This window comes from Ictidomys tridecemlineatus, chromosome 12 (assembly GCF_052094955.1).
Source record: "Ictidomys tridecemlineatus isolate mIctTri1 chromosome 12, mIctTri1.hap1, whole genome shotgun sequence".
NCBI classification, from domain to species: Eukaryota; Metazoa; Chordata; class Mammalia; order Rodentia; family Sciuridae; genus Ictidomys; species Ictidomys tridecemlineatus.
Window position 1 is genome coordinate 77,334,388 of NC_135488.1, and position 19,619 is coordinate 77,354,006.

The window sequence follows — 19,619 nt, forward strand, 5'->3', positions numbered from 1 at the left end:
CCAGGGCTGTCTCTGGCTGAATATGGGGGCAGTGGAGAGGGAAAGACAGAAAAAGAGAGGGGACAGGGGAGCAGGAGGAGAGGAGGAGGAGTGCTACATTTTTGTCATTTTCAACAAACTTAGTGAGCTGTGAGCATGTCTGAGACCAATTGAGCTTCTCCACACATTTCTGTTCTTTAAACAGAAAATTGATCTTTTGTGACATCAGACAAGCTGACCCCTGGAGTCTACTACCAGGCAACTGAGGAGACGCAGGGTCACTCTCATTCTTAAGATAATAATTTTAAATAGGAATTACTTCCTGAAGCACATGGGTGAGGAGAGAATTGTGTTTCAAGCTTCCTAGCAACACCCTGGTTTCAATATTCTAAACCTAATTGCTCCTCTGCCTGCAAAAGGTATGGAGAGAAGCACAGTCTCTTCTGGGCACATTCTGGAGCCATTCTGCAGAGTGACAGGTCCCTGATGAGGTTCTGACAGTCTTTCCCTTCCCCCTGTGTATCCAGGCTTGGTCTAACTTCCCTAATACAAACACAGAGAAGAGGAAGATGACTGTGGTGCCCTAGCCAGACTGCCAAGGCCATCACTGCTCTGGGTAATAATCAAGCCTGTCTCTGCTTCTTTATCTTCTATTCTGGGAGTCAGGGAAACCCAGGGTATGATTTGGAAAATGATGAGAAGCATGCCAATAATGAAGAGAGGCAGAAAAAAAAACATGTCATGACGTGAAGCCTCAGTAACACTCTTTTCTTCTTAAAAATGCACATTGTAGATATGTCTGACAGTAGGGAGAGGCATCCACATTTTGGATCCTATGGCCCCTCTCCACAACTTGCTGTGAGAAATGTGGAGCTCTGGGCTGAAGTTGGTACACATGGTCAGCAGATGGCAGCAGGGAGCAAACCACCCATTTAAACCTGAAAATCCTCTAAGGCTAGGACCAAAACTTCCTCCCCCATCCCTTTCCACCATTGTGCAGGGGATGGTCCCCATGGCCCCACACATGCTAGGCAAGTATTATGCACCATGAAGCTACATCCTTAGCCCAAGATCAAATTCTTACCAGCACATTGCTCTGGTTTTTACATTCAGACGAGAAAGTAGAAAACAGTATCCTTCTAATACTCTCTGCTACCATCCTAAAACCTGGGCTCAGGGAGATCTGGTCCAGGAAAAAATAACACAGACCTCATTACTAAAGGACAGTGCTTATTTTTCACTAGTTGTTTAAATAGACTGAATTTGTATCCCAGCCCCAGCCTGTCCTAGGGACACATACCAAGTTATTTAATTTTCCAAATCTTCAGTTTCTCCATCTGTAAAGTGAAGATAACATTAGCACTCCCACTTCACAGCATCATGAGGATTCAATGCAGTAACACCCTACATATGTCTGGCACCGAGGGAATCCATCGACATAAATTATTATTTTAACCATCAGGTCTTTGTGCCTTGTCAGGGTCGTTTATGTTTCAGTGTAGCACAACTCGCTCTGTGTGTGTGTGTGTGTGTGTGTGTGTGTGTGTGTGTGTGTATTCAGATTCCAGTCCCATAGAGTCAGCCAAGAGCTATGAAGATGTTACATATACACATACATCCCCCCAAGTCTCAGATAGTTCTTGTGCTACAACTCTTTTGTGTTGTTGTTTTATAATTTTGATGGGAGAGCACTACAAACTCTCAGAAGCAAAGGAGCTGTCCAACAGAGAACAATTGCGTGAATAAAATGGCCTCCCGATTATTTGGCCTAAGGAGAAAACTGGCAGCAGGGCAGAGTTAATGATGTTCTTAAGTCTGCTGCTCCAAGGCCTGAAAATATGGTAAAGAAATGACAGCAGTTGTTCCCAACACTTACAGTGTATCAGAATCTACATGGAGGGTTTAAAAAATACAGATGTCAGGACACCACCCGGAGATTCCTCTCAATGGGTCTGGAGTTGGGCAAGGCATAGTTATTTTTAGGTCACCAGGGTTGAGAACACTGCCTGCCAAGCCTAGTTACAGTGTTCTAGGACTTCAGCCAGACTGGTGGCAATGTAGAGCGCCAGGCTGCATCACCAGGCAATGCTCGAGCGATGGATCCTCAGCTGCAGCTGGCAGATCTACCACAGCAGGGCAGAAAGACTGAGGCCTGCTGCACTACAGGCCAGAGACAATGCAACCTTGGAAAGCTGATTTTTTTTTTTTTTTTGGTACTAGGGATTTAACCCAAGGGTGCTTTACCACTAAGCTACACTGCCAGCCCTTTATAGTTTGAGACAGGGTCTCACTAAGTTGCCTCAGGCCTTGCTAATTTGCTGAGGCTAGCCTTGAACTTACAATCCTCCTGTCTTAGCCTCCCTAATTCACTGAAATTAGAGGTGTGCAACACTGTGCCAGCCTAAGCAGCTTGTAGATTCTGAATCAACAAGCGAGTCCTGAAAGTGGGCAGTCAGGACCCTCACCACCAATACTGAGCCCTGAGCTCATGAATGCTGGTGATGACTTAGGGGGAGATGCTATCATTAACTCCATGGACTGCACCAGGCGTCCATAGTTGTTGAAATATCAATAGTTGTTGAATAAATGAGGAGATTACAGCATAGAAAGTTTATATTTATTGCCAAGTCATGGAGTAAGCAAGCAACAGAAATAAAAGATTATGCCAGCTCAATTTGGAAGCAAATACTGTTCCCCACAAAGGTATATTTCCTATCTCTGTGGATGTGTACCCACAGCACGCAGCAAAGATTACTAAACAAGACAAGGTGATGGCTGTCTCCTGTCAACCTAATGTCATTAGAGATGCAATTCCAAAGAGTGCCCGGAGGGTGAGGGAAATAAGAGGCACTAAGAGGACAAGATTTCACCCAGATGTAAGAGCAAGTGTTAGGGGCCTTTGAACCCCTTTTCAAGGATGAAAGAGACCACCTTGATGGGGTGTCTCAAGGGCAAGGCTGGGAACCAGAAGGAAACAAGAGGAAGGAAGACACGCATCTCCCCAGGGATTGACTGAGAGAGAACTGGCCTCTCAAATTTTGAGATCCAGTACAAAATGGAAGCATGGAGCCCCTTGTTTAAAAATATTAAGAATTTCATATGGATGGATAAGAAGTGCACAGCATCTTCCTCCTCCACAAAGAAGAACTAAGGTAACAAGCGTATGAATGAATTTTGAGGTGAGCAACATGGGAATCAGTATGAGAGAGACTGGGACTTTGTAAGATTCGAAGACTTGGGACAAAAGCATAGAAAGAGAAAGCACCCCAGTATCTGCCACTCTAGTTCCACAGCCAGGGAAGGGGAGACTCCCCTTTGTAGGGATAAAGGTGCAAAGCAAAGTCCCATAGAAATATCAGTCCAGACACTGGCAATCCTAGCTACTGGAAAGTTCCAGTCTACTCACTGCCTTGCAAACCCAACTTAACCCAGCAGAGCAACTGAGGCCCAAACCTGCTGGGTGCACTGCACTGTGAGGGATGGATAGTATCGGACACAGAGGGGAATGCGGTTGATACTCTTGAAAACCAGAAGACCAGGCGCTTGCCCTCTGATCCACAGCACGGTCAACCACATGTAGACTCAGGTCAGTGCCAAGACTGTCAGTAGACCCTCTACATAACCAGTTCCTGCTATCCCCCACCCCATCACTATGCTGAGGTGCCTGTTGTTGACAGGGTAGGGAGGGATGGCCAGTAGTTCCCACTGCTGCTCTGCCCACAGCAGTGTGCTAAAGGGGTCTGGAACAACTCCACAGTTCCAGCCCCCACCTCACCCATACACCTGTACTGCCAGCGAAGCAACAGAGAGGCACACTGGCCTCCCACTGCCACTCCATATGCCCACTTCACCTAACTCTCCACCACTGTCAGGACGGTGTGAGTGCCACCACCGAGGCGGTGATGCGGTTCCTCCCCCCACTTCTCCCTGTGTAATGTCTGAGCCTGCACCATTCAATAGGCAGAGGACAAGTGCTGCAGGCCCCTCACCACTGTCTGGGCCCCCAGTGCCAGAGACCCTTACTAGGAGCAGAGCTGGCACTAACAGTACCTGGGGAAACCTCTACTGCTCAATTGAAGCTACCAGCCCCATTGTAAGAGTAGCCACACAATGAGCACCCCACACTCACTGCTGTGTGCCCCACACCTACCAGAACCCCTAGAATAAAGTACCCCTCCTTTTGTGTGACCTACAGACACAATGGGGTCTCTCCAACTCTACTGTGGTATGAACTGTGCCCAATATAATAATTATAATCAAAGAAGCTACAGGAAAACCATATTATTTAATGCCTAGCTGGAAATAAATTTGGCATTGCTTAACAAACCAACACCCCAAGACATATCTTCTAGAGAAAGCCACTTACTAAGAAGGTCATCCTGTAAAAGTGGTAGACTTACCTGATCCACTAGATGTGTAAACCTAATTTCTGAAGTATCAGAAATATGACAAAACAAGGCAATAAAATGTCTCCAAAAGAACACAGAAATTCTCTAGCAATGACCGACATAGACATCAATATGGATAAAATCCCTGATAATTTAAAAGAATGATTATAAAAAAGTGCAATGAATGAAGGGAATTAGGGGAAAGTGCTAGGGAGTGACATTGGCCAAATTCTATTGTTATATTGTGTACATGTATGAATGTGTGACCACAAATCTCATCAATATTTACAACTAGAATGCACCAATAAAAAATATAGGGAAAAAGCACAATGAGATCCAGATAATACCAATAAATAGTTAAATGAAATTAGAAAGACAATGAAGGATAGTGTCTTCCTAATGAGATAATGAGAAATTCAGCAAAGGGATCTTGAAAAAGATTTGGAAATGAAGAGCTCAAATAGGTTAAATAAAAATAAAGTTGAAAGCTTCAATAACAGAACAGATCAAGCAGAAGAAAGAGTACTTGAACTTGAAGAGAGTTCTTTTGAGATATTTAAAAGAAGAAGAATGAAGAGATCATTAAAGGGCTGGGAATGTGGCTCAAGCGGTAGCGCGCTCGTCTGGCATGCGTGCGGCCCGGGTTCAATCCTCAGCACCACATACAAACAAAGATGTTGTGTCCACCAAATACTAAAAAATAAACATTAAAAAAATTCTCTCTCTCTCTCCCTCTCTCTTACTGTCTCTCACTCTTTTTTTTAAAAAAAAGAGATCATTAAAGACCAATGTGACCCCATTAAATGGACAAATATCCACATTTCTTAATATCCAAAGAAAAAGAGAAAAGGTAAGGGCAAAGAAAACCTACCCAATGAAATAACAGCAAAAAAACTTTCCTAATCTTAGAAAGATATGGACATTTGTGTACAGGAGGCTTATAGGATCCAAAAAACAAGACCAGAAAAAAATCTCCATAACCGATTATGATAAAAATTTCAAAAGTATAAGACAGATAATTCTCAAATCTGCAAAAGTGCCAAGTTACATTTAAGGGTAACTCATTAAACTAAAAGAGAAACAATGCAGGCCATAAGGGAAAGGAATGAAATATTCCAAGTCCTGAAAGAAATATTATTCCAGCAAGATTAACTTTAGAAACAAAGGAGAAATAAAGACCTTTCAAAAGATATAAAACTGAGGGAATTCGTAACTACCAGACCAGCCTTATAAAAAGTGCTCATGTGAGTCCTACTCTAGAAGTGAAAGAAAGATGACTACCACCATGAAAACATGTGAAAGCAAAAATCCCACTAGCAAAATAGATATGCAAAAGAGAAATAGAAAAGAAATATCAATGCAATAAACCATCAAACCACCCAGATGAACAAGGAGGGACAGAGAACAAATAATATTTGAACCAATTAAAAGAAAATCAGCAAAATGACAGGAATAATTCCTTACTTAGCAATAATAAACCTAAATGTAAATGGACTAAATTTTCCAATTAAAAGATAGAGTGGCTAAATGAAAACTAGCTAGTTGAAAGTACATAAACAAAACAAGATCCAATAATATGCTTCCTACAAGAAACTCACTTCCCAGTAAAGACACACACAGACCGAAAGGATGGGAAATGATATTCCATGCAAATGAAAACCTAAATAAGCAGGAGTAGCTATATTTGTATCTGAAAAAGTACTCTTTAAGAGAAAAAAAACTAAAATAGAAGACAAAGGCAGTCACTACATAATGATCAATGTATCAATTCAACAAGAAGATATAAAAAAATATTATAAATCTATATGTACCTAATGTCAGAGTACCCAAATGCATTCTACTATCATATATAACTAATTAGAATGAATTGAAAAATAGATTCAGGCTAACGGAGCCTCTACCATCTTCAACACGTGACTTCTAAGGCTTCCCTAAGAGCTGGCATCTAACCAGAAAACGGGGAACAATAAAAGATCATATATGGGAAATTTTTAATGTAGATCAGGAAGTGGCACCAATTACCTCCACAAACATCTCACTAATTTGAACTAGGTCATATGGTTGCTTCATAATATAATACACACACACACACACACACATATATACACACACAAATCTATACACACACACACACATATATATACACACATATTCATATATATGGTATAGTACTATCAATCATCCTGCATTAGAACCTAAAACTCTACAATAGCAGAGCCTTTGTCTTTCTTTTCCCCACAGCTCTATTTTCTCAGTGTCTGCACAAATACAATTTTTTAATTTATATATGACAGTGGAATGCATTACGATTCTTATGACACACATAGAGCACAACTTTTCATATCTCTAGTTGTATACAAAGTATACTCACACCAATTTGTGTCTTCATACATATACTTTGGATAATAATGATCATCACATTCCACCATCATTTCTAATCTCATGCCCCCTCCCTTTCCCTCCAAACCCTCTGCCCTATCTAGAGTTCGTCTATTCCTCCCACGCTCCCCCTCCCTACCCCACTATGAATCAGCCTCCTTATATCAGAGAAAATATTTGACATTTGGTTTTTGGGATTGGCTAACTTCACATAGCATTATCTTCTCTAATCCATCCATTTACCTGCAAATGCCATGATTTTATTCTCTTTTATTGCTGAGTAATATTCTATTGTTTATATATGCCACATTTTTTTTATCCATTCATCTACTGAAGGGCATCTAGGTTGGTTTCATAGTTTAGCTATTGTGAATTGTGCTGCTATATATATTGATGTGGCTGTGTCCCTGCAGTATGCTATTTTAAATTCCTTTGGGTATAGACTGAGGAGAGGGAAGCTGGGTCAAATGGTGTTTCCATTCCCAATTTTCCAAGAAATTTCCATATTGCTTTCCATATTGGCTGGACCAGTTTGCAGTTCCACCAGCACTGTTTGAGTGTACCTTTTTCCTTACATCCTCACCAACACTTATTGTTGTTTGTCTTCATAATAGCTGCCATTCTGACTGGAATGAGATAAAATCTTAGAGTGGTTTTGATTTGCATTTCTCTAATTGCTAGCAAGGATGAATATTTTTTTCATATATTTGTTGATTGATTATATATCATCATCTGAGAAGTGTTTGGTTATGTCCTTGTCCCATTTATTGACTGGGTTATTTGTTTTTTTTCTTTTTAGAGTTTAACTTTTTAGTTCTTTATATACCCTAGAGAGTGGTGCTTTTTCTCATGTATGAAGGGTAAAAATTTGCTCCCAAGATGTAGGTTCTCTATTCACCTCACAGATTGTTTCTTTTCCTGAGAAGAAATTTTTTAGTTTGATTCCATCCCATTTATTGATTCTTGGTTTTAATTTTTGCACCAAAGGAGTCTTATTAAGAAAGTTGGGGCCTAATCCCACATGATGGAGATTAGGGCCTACTTTTTCTCCTTTTAGATGCAAGGTCTCTTGTTGCATTCCTAAGACCTTGATCCATTTTGAGTTGAGTTTTGTGCATGGTGAGAGATAGGGGTTTAATTTCATTTTGTTGCATATGGATTTCCAGTTTTCCCAGCACCATTTGTTGAAGAGGCTATCTTTTCTCCAATGCATGTTTTTGGTACTTTTGTCTAATATAAGATAATTGTAATTTTGTGGGTTAGTTTCTATGTCCTCTCTTCTGTACCATTGGTCTACCAGTCTATTTTGGTACCAATACCATGTTGTTTTGTTACTATTGCTCTGAAGTGTAGTTTAAGGTCTGGTATAGTGATGCCACCTGCTTCACTCTTCCTGCTAAGGATTGCTTTAGTTATTATGGGTCTCTTCTTTTCAAATAAACAGTTTTTAATAAATATTTTTACATTAAAAAAATCACTATCATCTTAACAGATGCAGAAAAGGTATTGATAAAATTCAACATTTCTTCATGAAGAAGTCTTGAATAGGTATAAAAGAATCATAACCTCAACATAATAAAGCTTATGCAGATATGATAAACCTGCAGCCAACATCACACTGAATGGGGAAAAGCTGAAAGCATTTCCTCTAAGTACAGGAACAAGACAAGGGTGTCCATTCTTATTCAATATAGTACTAGATTTTTTTTTAAAACCAGGGATTGAACTCAGGGGCACCCAATCACTGAGCCACATTCCCAGCCCTTTTTGTGTTTTATTTATAGACAGGGTCTCACTGAGTTGCTTAGGACCTTGCTAAGTTGCTAAGGGCTGGCTTTGAACTCAAGATCCTTATTCTTCTGCCTCTGCCTCCTGAGCCACTGGAATTACAGGTGTGTGCCACCATGCCCAGCAGTACTGGAAATTTTAATCAGAGAAACTAGGCAAGAGAAAGAAATGATAGCATATAAATATGAAAGGGGAAAGTCAAATTATCCTGGTTTGTAGGGATAGAAAAATGTAAAGACTCCTCCAATAGGCTATTAGAACTGATAAATTCTGGAAAATAGCAGGATACAAAATCAACAAAGTCAATAGGTTTTCCATTTAAAATATCAAATTTGCTGAGAAATAATCCCATGGATAATAGCTAAAAAATAAATAATATAAATAAGTTTAACCAAGGAAGTAAACACTTCTCCAATGAAAATTGCAAAATACTGATGAAAGAAATTGAAGATGACACAAAAAGATAGAGCTTCCACATTCATGGATTGGAAGAATTAATGTCTTTAAAATATCTATTCAACCTGAAGCAATCTACAGATTCAAGGCATTCCACATCAAAATACCAACAAAACTCAGAGACATCATAATACCTGATTTCAAAACATACTACAGTGCTGTGGTAATAAAAACAGCCTGGCATGGGCATAAAAACAGACACATGTGTGGATGGAACACAAGAGAGATCCCCCAATTAAACACATGCATCTGTAACCAAGTGATTCTTGACAAAGGGGTCAAAAATATACACTAAAGATAGCATCTTCAGTAACACTGGGAAAACTGAAAATTTACATGCAGAAGTTTTGATCTTGTCTCTCACCCTGTAGAAAATCAACTCAAAATAGATTTAAAAAAAAAACAAAGAAAAAATAAAAACCTGAAACAGATAAGACCTAAGACTCTGAAAGTACTAAAAGAAAATGTAGAGAAATAGTTCATGACATTGGTACTGAGCCACATCCCCAGCCCTTTTTGTGTTTTATTTATAGACAGGGTCTCACTGAGTTGCTTAGGACCTTGCTAAGTTGTTAAGGCTGATTATTTTCTGGACATGACCCCCAAAGCACTGGAAACAAAAACAGAATTCAACAGATGGGATTATATAAAGCTCAAAAGCTTCTGAACAACAAAGACAACATCTATCAACAGAGCAAAGAGACAACCTTCAAAATGGGAGAAAACATTTGCCTACTATTCACCTGACAGAGGGTTAATATCCTGACTATGTAAAGAACTCAAAGAGCCTAAAGAAATACCTAAGTAATCCAATTTAAAAATGGGTAAATGATCTGAATAGACACTTCTCAAAAGAATACAAGTGGACAACAAATATGAAAAAAATGCTCAGTAGCTTTAGCCAGCATGGAAATGCAAATCAAAACTACGAGATACCATCTCACTATAATTAGAGTAGCTTTATCAAAAATAAAATACAAACAACAAATGCTAGCATAGATGTGGAGAAAAAGGAACTCTTATTTGTTGTTAGTGGGGATATAAATTAGCACAGTCTTTATGGAAAACAGTACAGTGATTGTTTAAAAACTAAAAGTAGATCTCCCATATGATCCAGCGAGGCCACTTCTAGGTATCCCAAGGAAATGAAATCAACATACCAAAATATCTGCACATCCACATTTATTGAGGCACTATTCACAAGAGCTAAGGTAGGAAATTGGCCTAGTATCCATCATCAGATGAAGGGATAAGGAAAATGTGGTGTATGTGCACTGTGGAATAGGATTTAGTCACTAGGATGAAATTCTGCCATTTGCAGCAAAATGGCACACAGAGTGACAAGTACCACATGTTCTCTCTTATATGTGGAATCTTAAAAAAAAAAGTATGTCAGGGGGAAGGTAGATAAAGAGAAGGTGGACTTGTTCAGTGCATATAAGCACATGCATGAAACCACACTAAACTCCATTAATATGAACAATAGGTGTTAACCAAAAATAAAATTTAATAAAAAAGTTTTACTTGACGTTCATATCCCTAGCTCGATTTAAAAAAGGAAAATTAAGATTTAAGGCAATGACAGCAAAGCACTCAACCAAGTATAGGGTTGGTTCTATATATGGCACCCTGTGTAGCTATCCAGATCTTGGGCGCAGTAGGCCACCCTGCCTGGGGACCCCAGGGCTGTTTGAAGTTTAAATGAAACCTGTGTAGAATGTGCCTGGCCACCCCAAAGCCAGCCTTAAATGCTGGGCCTTGCTGAGGGAGAGTAGCTAGTTTTCAGTCTACTGTTTCCCTTTACAAGGCCTCTTTCCCTGAAAATTTCCAACTGAATTGATAGTAAAAGTGGTTCTTGAAAAAAATCCCTGGTTATTTCAAACAAAAATCCATCCCACAGGACCCAAGCTCTTATAGGCATAGAAACTCAAGGATCCATACAGCGGAACATGGCTGCAGAGATAGAAACCTGCACTCTCCCAATCAGGGAGGGAACTCCCAGGCTGGCTTTTATATGAGGCTGACTCAGAAAGATGTTTACAGGGAAATTAGGAGAAGGAACAGCCAGGCAGCCCTCTGCTCGTCTGACACCACATTGCATGCAGGGTCTGAGCAAACACCGCTGTGCCTCCTGGCTGCATGCCTCACGGTCCCCAGCTCCCACACCATATGCCTCTGTGCCACCTTCTCAGCAGAAGGACAGACAGTGAGACCGAAGGGCCTGGCCCAAAGGAGAATGGTGGGCACACAGGGAAAGTGTGACAGAGGCCACGGGGAGTACAGGCAAGTAATGAAGCTACCCCAGAGACCAGAACAGGGTGGGCTGGTTATGTTTCTACAGTAAACAAGGCTGCTCCCAGATTGGAGAGTTGGTCTTTGGAATGTCTTACACGAGGGCTTCTCAACTGCAACACTATTAACATTTGGGGTGAGACAATTCTTCACTGTGGTGGTTATCCTGTGTGTTGTAGGAGATATAGAAGCATCCCTGACCTCTACCCGCAAGTGCCAGTCACACCTACAGACAATGCCAAAGGTTCTCTAGGAGATGAAATTGCCCCTGGCTGAGAGCTGCTAGGCTATATGACCCTCTTGTACTCAGAGAAAAATGGTAAGAATAGAAGGGAAGTATAACCTGGCCTCCATCTTCACCCATCCCTCCCCATCCTCTCTCTGCCTTGGAGGGCGAGAATTCAAGTAGAGATGTGACCTTGGCACTCGCTTCCTTAATCCTGTTCTAAGACCTCCTGTCTTGGCCCTTGGGGGTCAAGCTTGAATGCAGCAGGTTGATACCAAGGAACAAGTCATCCATTCCTCCTTCTGCATGGCTGTCACTTGGATCTACAGCAGGGCCCTGCGCTCCCATCACAGAATGCACTCTTCACTCATCTGTCAGTTATTTGCGGCATGTGCCAGGTACTGTTGTGAATGCTCCAGAGGGATCCAAGAACCGAGAGACCCTCGTCCTTGGAAACAGAAGGGCCGTAAACATAACACATCCATTCTGCTATTGTATACTGAGGTGAAAAGTAGATCTGGATGAGCATCCAGCAGGTGGAGGCAGAGGGGGCTGCAACTCCAGGTAGGTTATCAGGGAAGATTCACTAGAGAGTAGGCCTGAAGAGGAGGAGGGAAGTTTTTGTTCAGATTCTTGAGGTCAGTGTTCCAAGCAGAGGGAGCAGCCTGGGAATGCAGAGAGGAGAAGGTGTGAGCCAACTTGACCTGTCAAGGAGGAGCCAGAGCAGGAAGGTGGCCACTGTAAAAACCTTCAGCCTTTTGAGGAAAAAATGGGGAATCATCACAGAGTTTTGACGAGAGGAATAACGAGATCTGATTCATGAAAACTTGGAACAGTCCTTGTAGCTGCTGTGCAGAGAACAATGGTCAAAGCAGAAACACAAATTTTAAAGCAACTGCAGTAATCAGTGTCAGAGATGATGGTAGCCCAGGCAAGGACTGAGCAGTAGAGATGGTGACAAGTCTAAGGAGGAAAATCTTCTGTCCAGGGGGCTTCAGCCTCTACCTTTAGCTTAGTGATCAGCTTAATGCAGGATTGCACTGACAGGAGTTTAGTTTTAGACACAGCAACAGTAAATATGCATTTGTAATTAAAACAACCCTCTCCCCCAAATAAAAATGTACTAATCACTAGAGCAGGCACTTTAGAACAGCTTACCCACTTCCTAGGAACTTCCTAGGAACTTGGTAGGTGCTTAATATTTACCAAATGGATAAATAATACATCTTATGCTGTGTGACTAACTAGTGTATTCCTTTAGACATATTCATTTATAACCATTAACTCAAAATATTTAATCATCAAGAATTTATCACCATAGAAGTCATTTTGGTCGACTTGCCTTAAGGATTATTTTTGGCTTCTCTTGCCACTACCATAAATCATTTTAAGCTACATTATTTTACCCCGTTGAGCCATTAGCTTCTGAAATGATCAGATTCAAAATGCACCATTAGTAAGCTTGGTGAGATATGAGTGAGAGCCCTAAGTTTACACTTAGCTCGATGCTAATGACCCTAAGTTTCTTTCTACTCATCTATAAGGTGATAAGAGTTCTCGCCGATATCCAATATCTCTTCCAGCTCGGAAATTCCAGAATTTGATATTCACTGAAACATGTATTGGCAATCCAATATCCTAGACATCTGAAATCCTTTGGTACCAGGTGCATTTTAGAATTTAGAGAAGTTTGGACTTTGGAATCATAATATGTCTACTGGGATCTGAGATACCACCTCGTATCAAACATTTCTGTAGTGAAACCTATGGAAAATTCACATGTATAAGACACCAACCAGCTTCATAACTGTTCAGGTCGGGTTTTGCTAACAAATTTTTATTTGTGGGGCTGGGAATGTGGCTCAAGCGGTAGCGTGCTCGCCTGGCATGCGTGCGGCCCGGGTTCGATCCTCAGCACCACATACCAACAAAGATGTTGTGTCCGCCGAGAACTAAAAAATAAATATTAAAATTCTCTCTCTCTCTCTCTCTCTCTCTCTCTCTCTCTCTCTCTCTCTCTCTCTCTCTCTCTCCTTAAAAAAATTTTTATTTGTCAGCAAAATTTTTGTTCTAAACTGTTTCACTTTCAGAATTGCAGGTAAAAGATGCTCAATGTTAAAGTTTGGATATGAAATGTCCCCCAGGGGCACATGTATTGAAGGCTTGGTCCCTCCTGGTGGCACTATTTGGAAGTGGTAGAATCTAAAGGAGGTGGAGCCTCGTTGGAAGAAAGAGGCTACTCAGGGTGTGCCCTAGAAGCATGCATCTTGTCCCCAGCTCCTTCCTCTCTTTGCATCCAGCTTCTATGGAGTGAGCAGCTTTTCTCCTCCATGTTTCCTTGCCATGATGTTCTGCCTCACTTTAGGTCAGAAATAATGGCTCTGAGTGTTAGTGGACTGATATCTCTGTAAGTCAAAATAAAATTTTCCCTTTTTTTAAATTGTCATTCTCAGGTATTTTGTCAGTGACAGAAAGCTAACGCACTACATGAATTAGGTTGTTGATTCATCGTGTACAATTGGCACTAGAGAAAATTTGAACACAAAAAAATCTAGTAACTCACAAAAGATGTCCAAGTCGCTGGTGTAACTAAAACACTACAATTCCCTTGATCGAGGAATGGTCTTCCTGATTATGTGAAGGACATTTTCTTTGAATAAGCTGGAGGGTGGGGAGGAAGGAGTCCTAAGAATCAATCCTGGCCTTAACTGATTCTTGTTGATGTGAATGTGACCCGACTCTAAACTGATTTCACCCTCAATCTAAAGTAGGGTTAATTGTTTTCACTGGAAGTCAAATGTCTTAATTAGCTCAAGCTTGACTACAATGATGTAAGAGAAATAATAGTGTCTCTTTATAATTGAGCTGAATTATTTTTTCTGAGCTTAGTATGTATTGCAGTTCATTTAAAAATCATTCTCTCCATGTCTAACAAGTTATTAGAAAATGCAAATATATGCAAACCTTACATTAAAAAAACTTGAAAATTGCCAGATTAATTTTATAGGTTTACAAGTCTACAGGAGAAGCAATGGAAGTCTTTACAGGTAGCACACTGTGCTTATCACATTACACTTGATTTCTAAATGCTGGTAAGTACTGGCTTCTACATTTTGATTTTTTTTTAAATTTAACAAACAGATAATTATTAGTACCAAGTCATGAGTATTGGGATATGACCCTCATTCTGTTGCTAAGTTTGTTTAGAAAGCCATTTGAGCAAACTGAGAAATCACTGTATCTCCATGGAAATGAATTCAACAGTCATTGTTACACAAACAACAAAAATATGAAAGCAAGCTCATGTATATGGAAAAGTTCTCGTAAAACCATCCATACATGTAGATCCATGTTCAAACTGAAGGCCTAGGTGTTCTAACATTTCCTTGCCTGAATTTGCTCCTTTCAAATGTACTTCATTTCCACTTTTGAAACAAAAAGTAGATAGAACAGAGGGTCAAGATTTCCTTCAGGGTGTGATAAACTACCACCAACATCTGTCCACTCCATTCTTTCTGTTCTGTCCTTTCTGCACCCTGTTTTCTTCCCTCTTCTTTAACCCCACACTAAAAGGCATGCTGAAAGGGTCAAGGCCCTGGCTGAGGGATCAAGGGCGTGGTACCTGTCTAGGCTAGAACACCGTTTACCTCTTCCTTACCTCTGATCTCCTCCTCAGATCCTACATGTTTTAAGTCCCACACCTGTTGGGGGACTTCTGCCTCACTGTGGTCTTGGGACACATCTCCATGTGTTCTAGAGGTCCTACCCTTGTCCCTGGAGAGCGGGTTCAGCGATCACAACAGGAGGCCTATTCAGAGACTCTCTTGGGGTTTCAGCTGTGCAAAAGCAGCTTCCAAACACAACAGCCTCCTTGCCTTCTGTAGCGTGAGGTTGGCACCGAGCTCTGGCTCAAGATCTGCACAGCTCAGGCCATGAAGGCTGGAGAACTCCGAGTTGGGGTGATGGGTGGGTGGGATTTGGTTTTTACCAACACTTCAGTCAGGAGCCTCTTGTTCTTTTCACTTGAGATGTGTGTGGTTTTTCCACTGAGAGCTGGAATGGACACCAGCATCTCTATTAAAGTTCATGGTCCATAGGAGACTTGTGTGACAGAGCTCCCAAAGTAGGTCATCCCAGGCACCATGCTGGGGGGGGGGGTGTTTAAATGGGTGCAATGTGGATAAAATTTATTTCAATAATTAAAACTTGAATGAGCCAAAAAAGTACATTAAGCCCATGTTTTACAGATACTATTACCATTAATTACCATAAGAAGTTTTATTAAAAAGATGCATTAACATCAGTTTAAAAACTAGACAGATAAAGAATCAGCTAGGAGCAGCAATTCTTTTTTTTTTTTGTTATTCCTTTAAGTCCTTTATTAGCATATACTAACATACTATTTCTTGGGGTAGAGGTGTTGAATTTTTCAGTTCAGTTATGCTCTTTCGTAACACTTTGGACTTCCTAGGCTATATGCTATGACAGTTGTAACAGAAACTATTGGTCCCAGCAAAGATGTCTGAAAATACTCAACTTAGTTTTGTCATTACAACAACAACAACAAAAAAGGATAATAGAAAATGATTGGTGCTATATGCCCATTTATACAAATGATATAACATAAAACCTAGTGTTTTAATAAATGTTAATGATGTAAGTGTCTGAGCACTAATCTCACGAATTTTACTTTGAATTTTCTTTTTTTTAAAAATTTAGTCAATATTATTCCCTATTTTTTTATTGTTCAAAACATTACAAAGCTCATGACATATCATCTTTCATACATTTGATTCAAGTGAGTTATGAACTCCCATTTTTACCCCAAATACAAATTGCAGACTCACATCAGTTACACATTCACAATTTTTACACAATGCCATATTAGTGACTGTTGTATTCTGCTGCCTTTCCCCTCCCCTCCCATCTTCCCTCTCTACCTCATCTGCTGTTATTCAATTCTCTCCCTTGTTCCCCCCCTTTCCCCTCACAACCTCTTATATGTAATTTTGTGTTACATTGAGGGTCTCCTACCATTTCCATATGCTTTCCCTTCTCTCTCCCTTTCTCTGTTTAATGTTAATCTTTTCCTCATGCTCTTCCTCCCTGTTCTGTTCTTAGTTTCTCTCTTTATATCAAAGAAGACATTTAGCATTTGTTTTTTAAGGATTGGCTAGCTTCACTTAGCATAATCTGTTCTAATGCCATCCATTTCCCTGCAAATTCTATGATTTTTGTCATTTTTTAGTGCTGCGTAATACTCCATTGTGTATAGATGCCACATTTATTTTTATCCATTCATCTATTGAAGGGCATCTAGGTTGGTTCCACAGTCTAGCTATTGTGAATTGTGCCACTATGATCATTGGTGTGGCAGTATCCCTATAGTACGAAGGAGCAGCAATTCTAAAACTTAAGAAGATGGCTGGACACTCAGTGATCTATGAGGCTGCATTCTGAGCAGTCCCCACCCCGACTCTCCTGGGAGCTCCTTCCCACTCCCACTTACGACTCCCTTGGGCTTGAACAGGAACATAATCTACATCTTTAAAAGCACAGTCCATTTCTCCTCCTGAAATATAGGCTACTGTCCCATTAGCCATTCATGTAATAGGCATAGTAGTCCCTCCCCAACGTACCTCAAGCCCAGGTACCATAGGCCACATCCCACAGGATGCAGGCTTATTTCAAGTTCCACCTGTTCACCATGCACCAGCCAGAACTACTTTGATCCTGTAAAGGCAGGTGTGTGGGAATCTGCTGACGGGGATACAAGATGGAAGATATCCCTAACTATCCTCTTTTGACGTGGGAAACAGGAGTTGGCCATGGGGTTGATTGTGTGTGATCAATACAAACCCTCATTACATAGTTGCTCATTTAGAACCAGTTCCTAAACTGGCCTTTGAGAGTCATGGTCAAGGACTTCATATCAGATTAAAAAAAAATTATAGCAGGGTGAATTAATAATGGCTTCTGTCCTGATCCCTGTGCTTTAAATTTTACACATTAATTATAAGATATGATTTTTGAAAGAGGTGAACAGAGTGATAATGATATCATTGCCAAAAGGAAGTCATTATTTCAAGTCAAGTCTATGCTCTCCCAATATTTATGGTCAGTTTATGGTCAACCATCCTGTCTAGCAAGTTAACTCATCAGTTATCTGAGGAAATGTTTTGGTTTTAGTTATACCTTGAAGGATATGTCAAGAAGGTTCAAGGTCAAAACATTTTGACTGCTTTATTTATTTTTTTTTCCAAATATTGCTGCTACAGGGATTTGCTTGTTCATATCTATCTGAAATATTTTTCTAAATATTTTTTTAAGTTACACTGAATCATGCTCTGGACGGAGAACTTAAGGACCTTCATCCGATCTCTCCTTGTCCATACACCAAAGTCAACTTCAAATTCTACAGCTTCCTAAGCACCCACTGCGACTTGTATCCAGAGGTAGATCCACACCAGGGTTCTGAGCAGTCCAATCCTGGGAAGGAACAGTCCAATCTCTATAAGAGCCGACTGTCAAGACACTTTCTTTCATTCAATGGTTATATAAAGAAGCTGGCCTCACGGTAACAAACAGGAAGTACAATGTCCAGCTCACTTCCCAGGTGCTCAATTTTTAAGAAAGCTTGATTGAAAACACTATTTAAGGAGGATGGCCGGAGGGATGTACAGTCCCTTCTTTCTTCTCTCAGTCCTCTGAAGTCTACCCCAGGCAGCAGAGAGTGGGGCACATGGCCACAAGACGTGGCCTACAGAACATGTGTGGCAGCACCATCATCAGCCCACGTACAGACTTGGTGATAAAGATCCATGAAGAATAACTCATTTCAGGCTTTCTAGAGACTGTGAACCTCCATGTCAAGGATCCTTACTAAGGAGACTCTCATGAAATTTCTCTCTGATTCTCAACGGGAAGCGATTCCCCGTCGCTTGAAGAATACTGAAGTTTTCATCTCGTGGATCCTAGGTCTCATGGTACTGAGCACTCCTCACTCAGCACTGGCTATAGGAGCCTGGGGTCAGGTCTGGAGATCATCTGTGCTTAGAATATTAACGTTGCTATGACTGTGTCTTATCCTTCCTCTTTGCATTTTCTACTTTACTATCTCTGAGCTTCAAATTCTTTATCTATGAAAAGGTAATAGGCCGACCCTGAGAGTGCAAGAATGTGTATGAGCTGCTTGGTATTCTACACACACACACTCTGTATGTTGGAATTACAGCTACCCCTTACAGAGTGCTGACTATGCATCATGATTTATCCCCAGCACTGTGTAAGTGTATTTAATCCTCATGAAACTCTGAGTTCCCTGCTAATATTACACTCATTTATTTATGAGGAAGCTCAGACCCAAAGATGTTAAGAAATCTGACCCAGGTCTCAAATCATGAGTTAAAATTTGGACTTTAACCCAGGCCCCCTAACTCTGAGCTCATGTTCTAGACTTCTACTAAACTAGTAGCCAGTTCTAAACTGGCTACTAGTTCAAAGCTATTTTTTTTAAGAATATTTTCCTTGTCCCATTTTTCCTGTCATTCATGTCTGTTTTCAGAGACGGAGAAAAGTCACATCTAGGGTGACCAACTTGTCCAGCACTTCTTAGTTTGATCACTGAAAACTACCTCCTGCATATACAGACAACTTTGTGCCACTTAGGAAAAAGGATGTCCACTTATTTTTAATGTATTGCTGGTCTTATTCAATATATCTACATAAACTTCCTTAATCCTTTATAGAATAAGGTGAGGTACAGAGAAATACAGAATTTCACATTATATTTGATGCCTCTTAAACATCAATAAAGAACTTTGCATGTGTTTAACACTCAGAGTCACAGATATGCATTCATACATATATTACCTTTGTATCCTTGTTCTGTCTCCCTGAGATCAATTTTAGTTATTGGTTTGAAATCAGTATCCCATAATCGTATACAACCATCTCGCCCACCAGTGGCAAAGCCTTCTTCACAAGCATACATGCTAAATATTCCAGCCTGTTGATTAATAGATAATGCTGCAATCATTATAGTTGCTACAGTTGAATCTTGATTTAAAAACACAAGAGCAAAACAAAAAAAAAATAAAACAGCTTGTTCT

General features: G+C 40.4%; 1 protein-coding gene across 11 annotated transcripts in view; it reads right to left on the reverse strand.

Moving 5' to 3' along the window:
- Eml6 (EMAP like 6) overlaps positions 1–19,619 on the reverse strand; it is a 255,296-nt gene that overhangs the window by 119,127 nt on the left and 116,550 nt on the right. For 10 of the 11 annotated variants that reach the window (XR_013428978.1, XR_013428979.1, XM_078029167.1 and 7 more), the window contains exon 7: positions 19,381–19,516. The exons of the other annotated variant lie outside the window; for it this stretch is intronic. Coding sequence is in view for 8 of the 10 variants with exons in the window: in XM_078029167.1 (XP_077885293.1) it covers positions 19,381–19,516 (136 nt within the window). In the remaining 2 variants the exon portion in view is untranslated. The remainder of the gene's footprint in view (positions 1–19,380; positions 19,517–19,619) is intronic. 11 annotated transcript variants of the gene reach the window in all.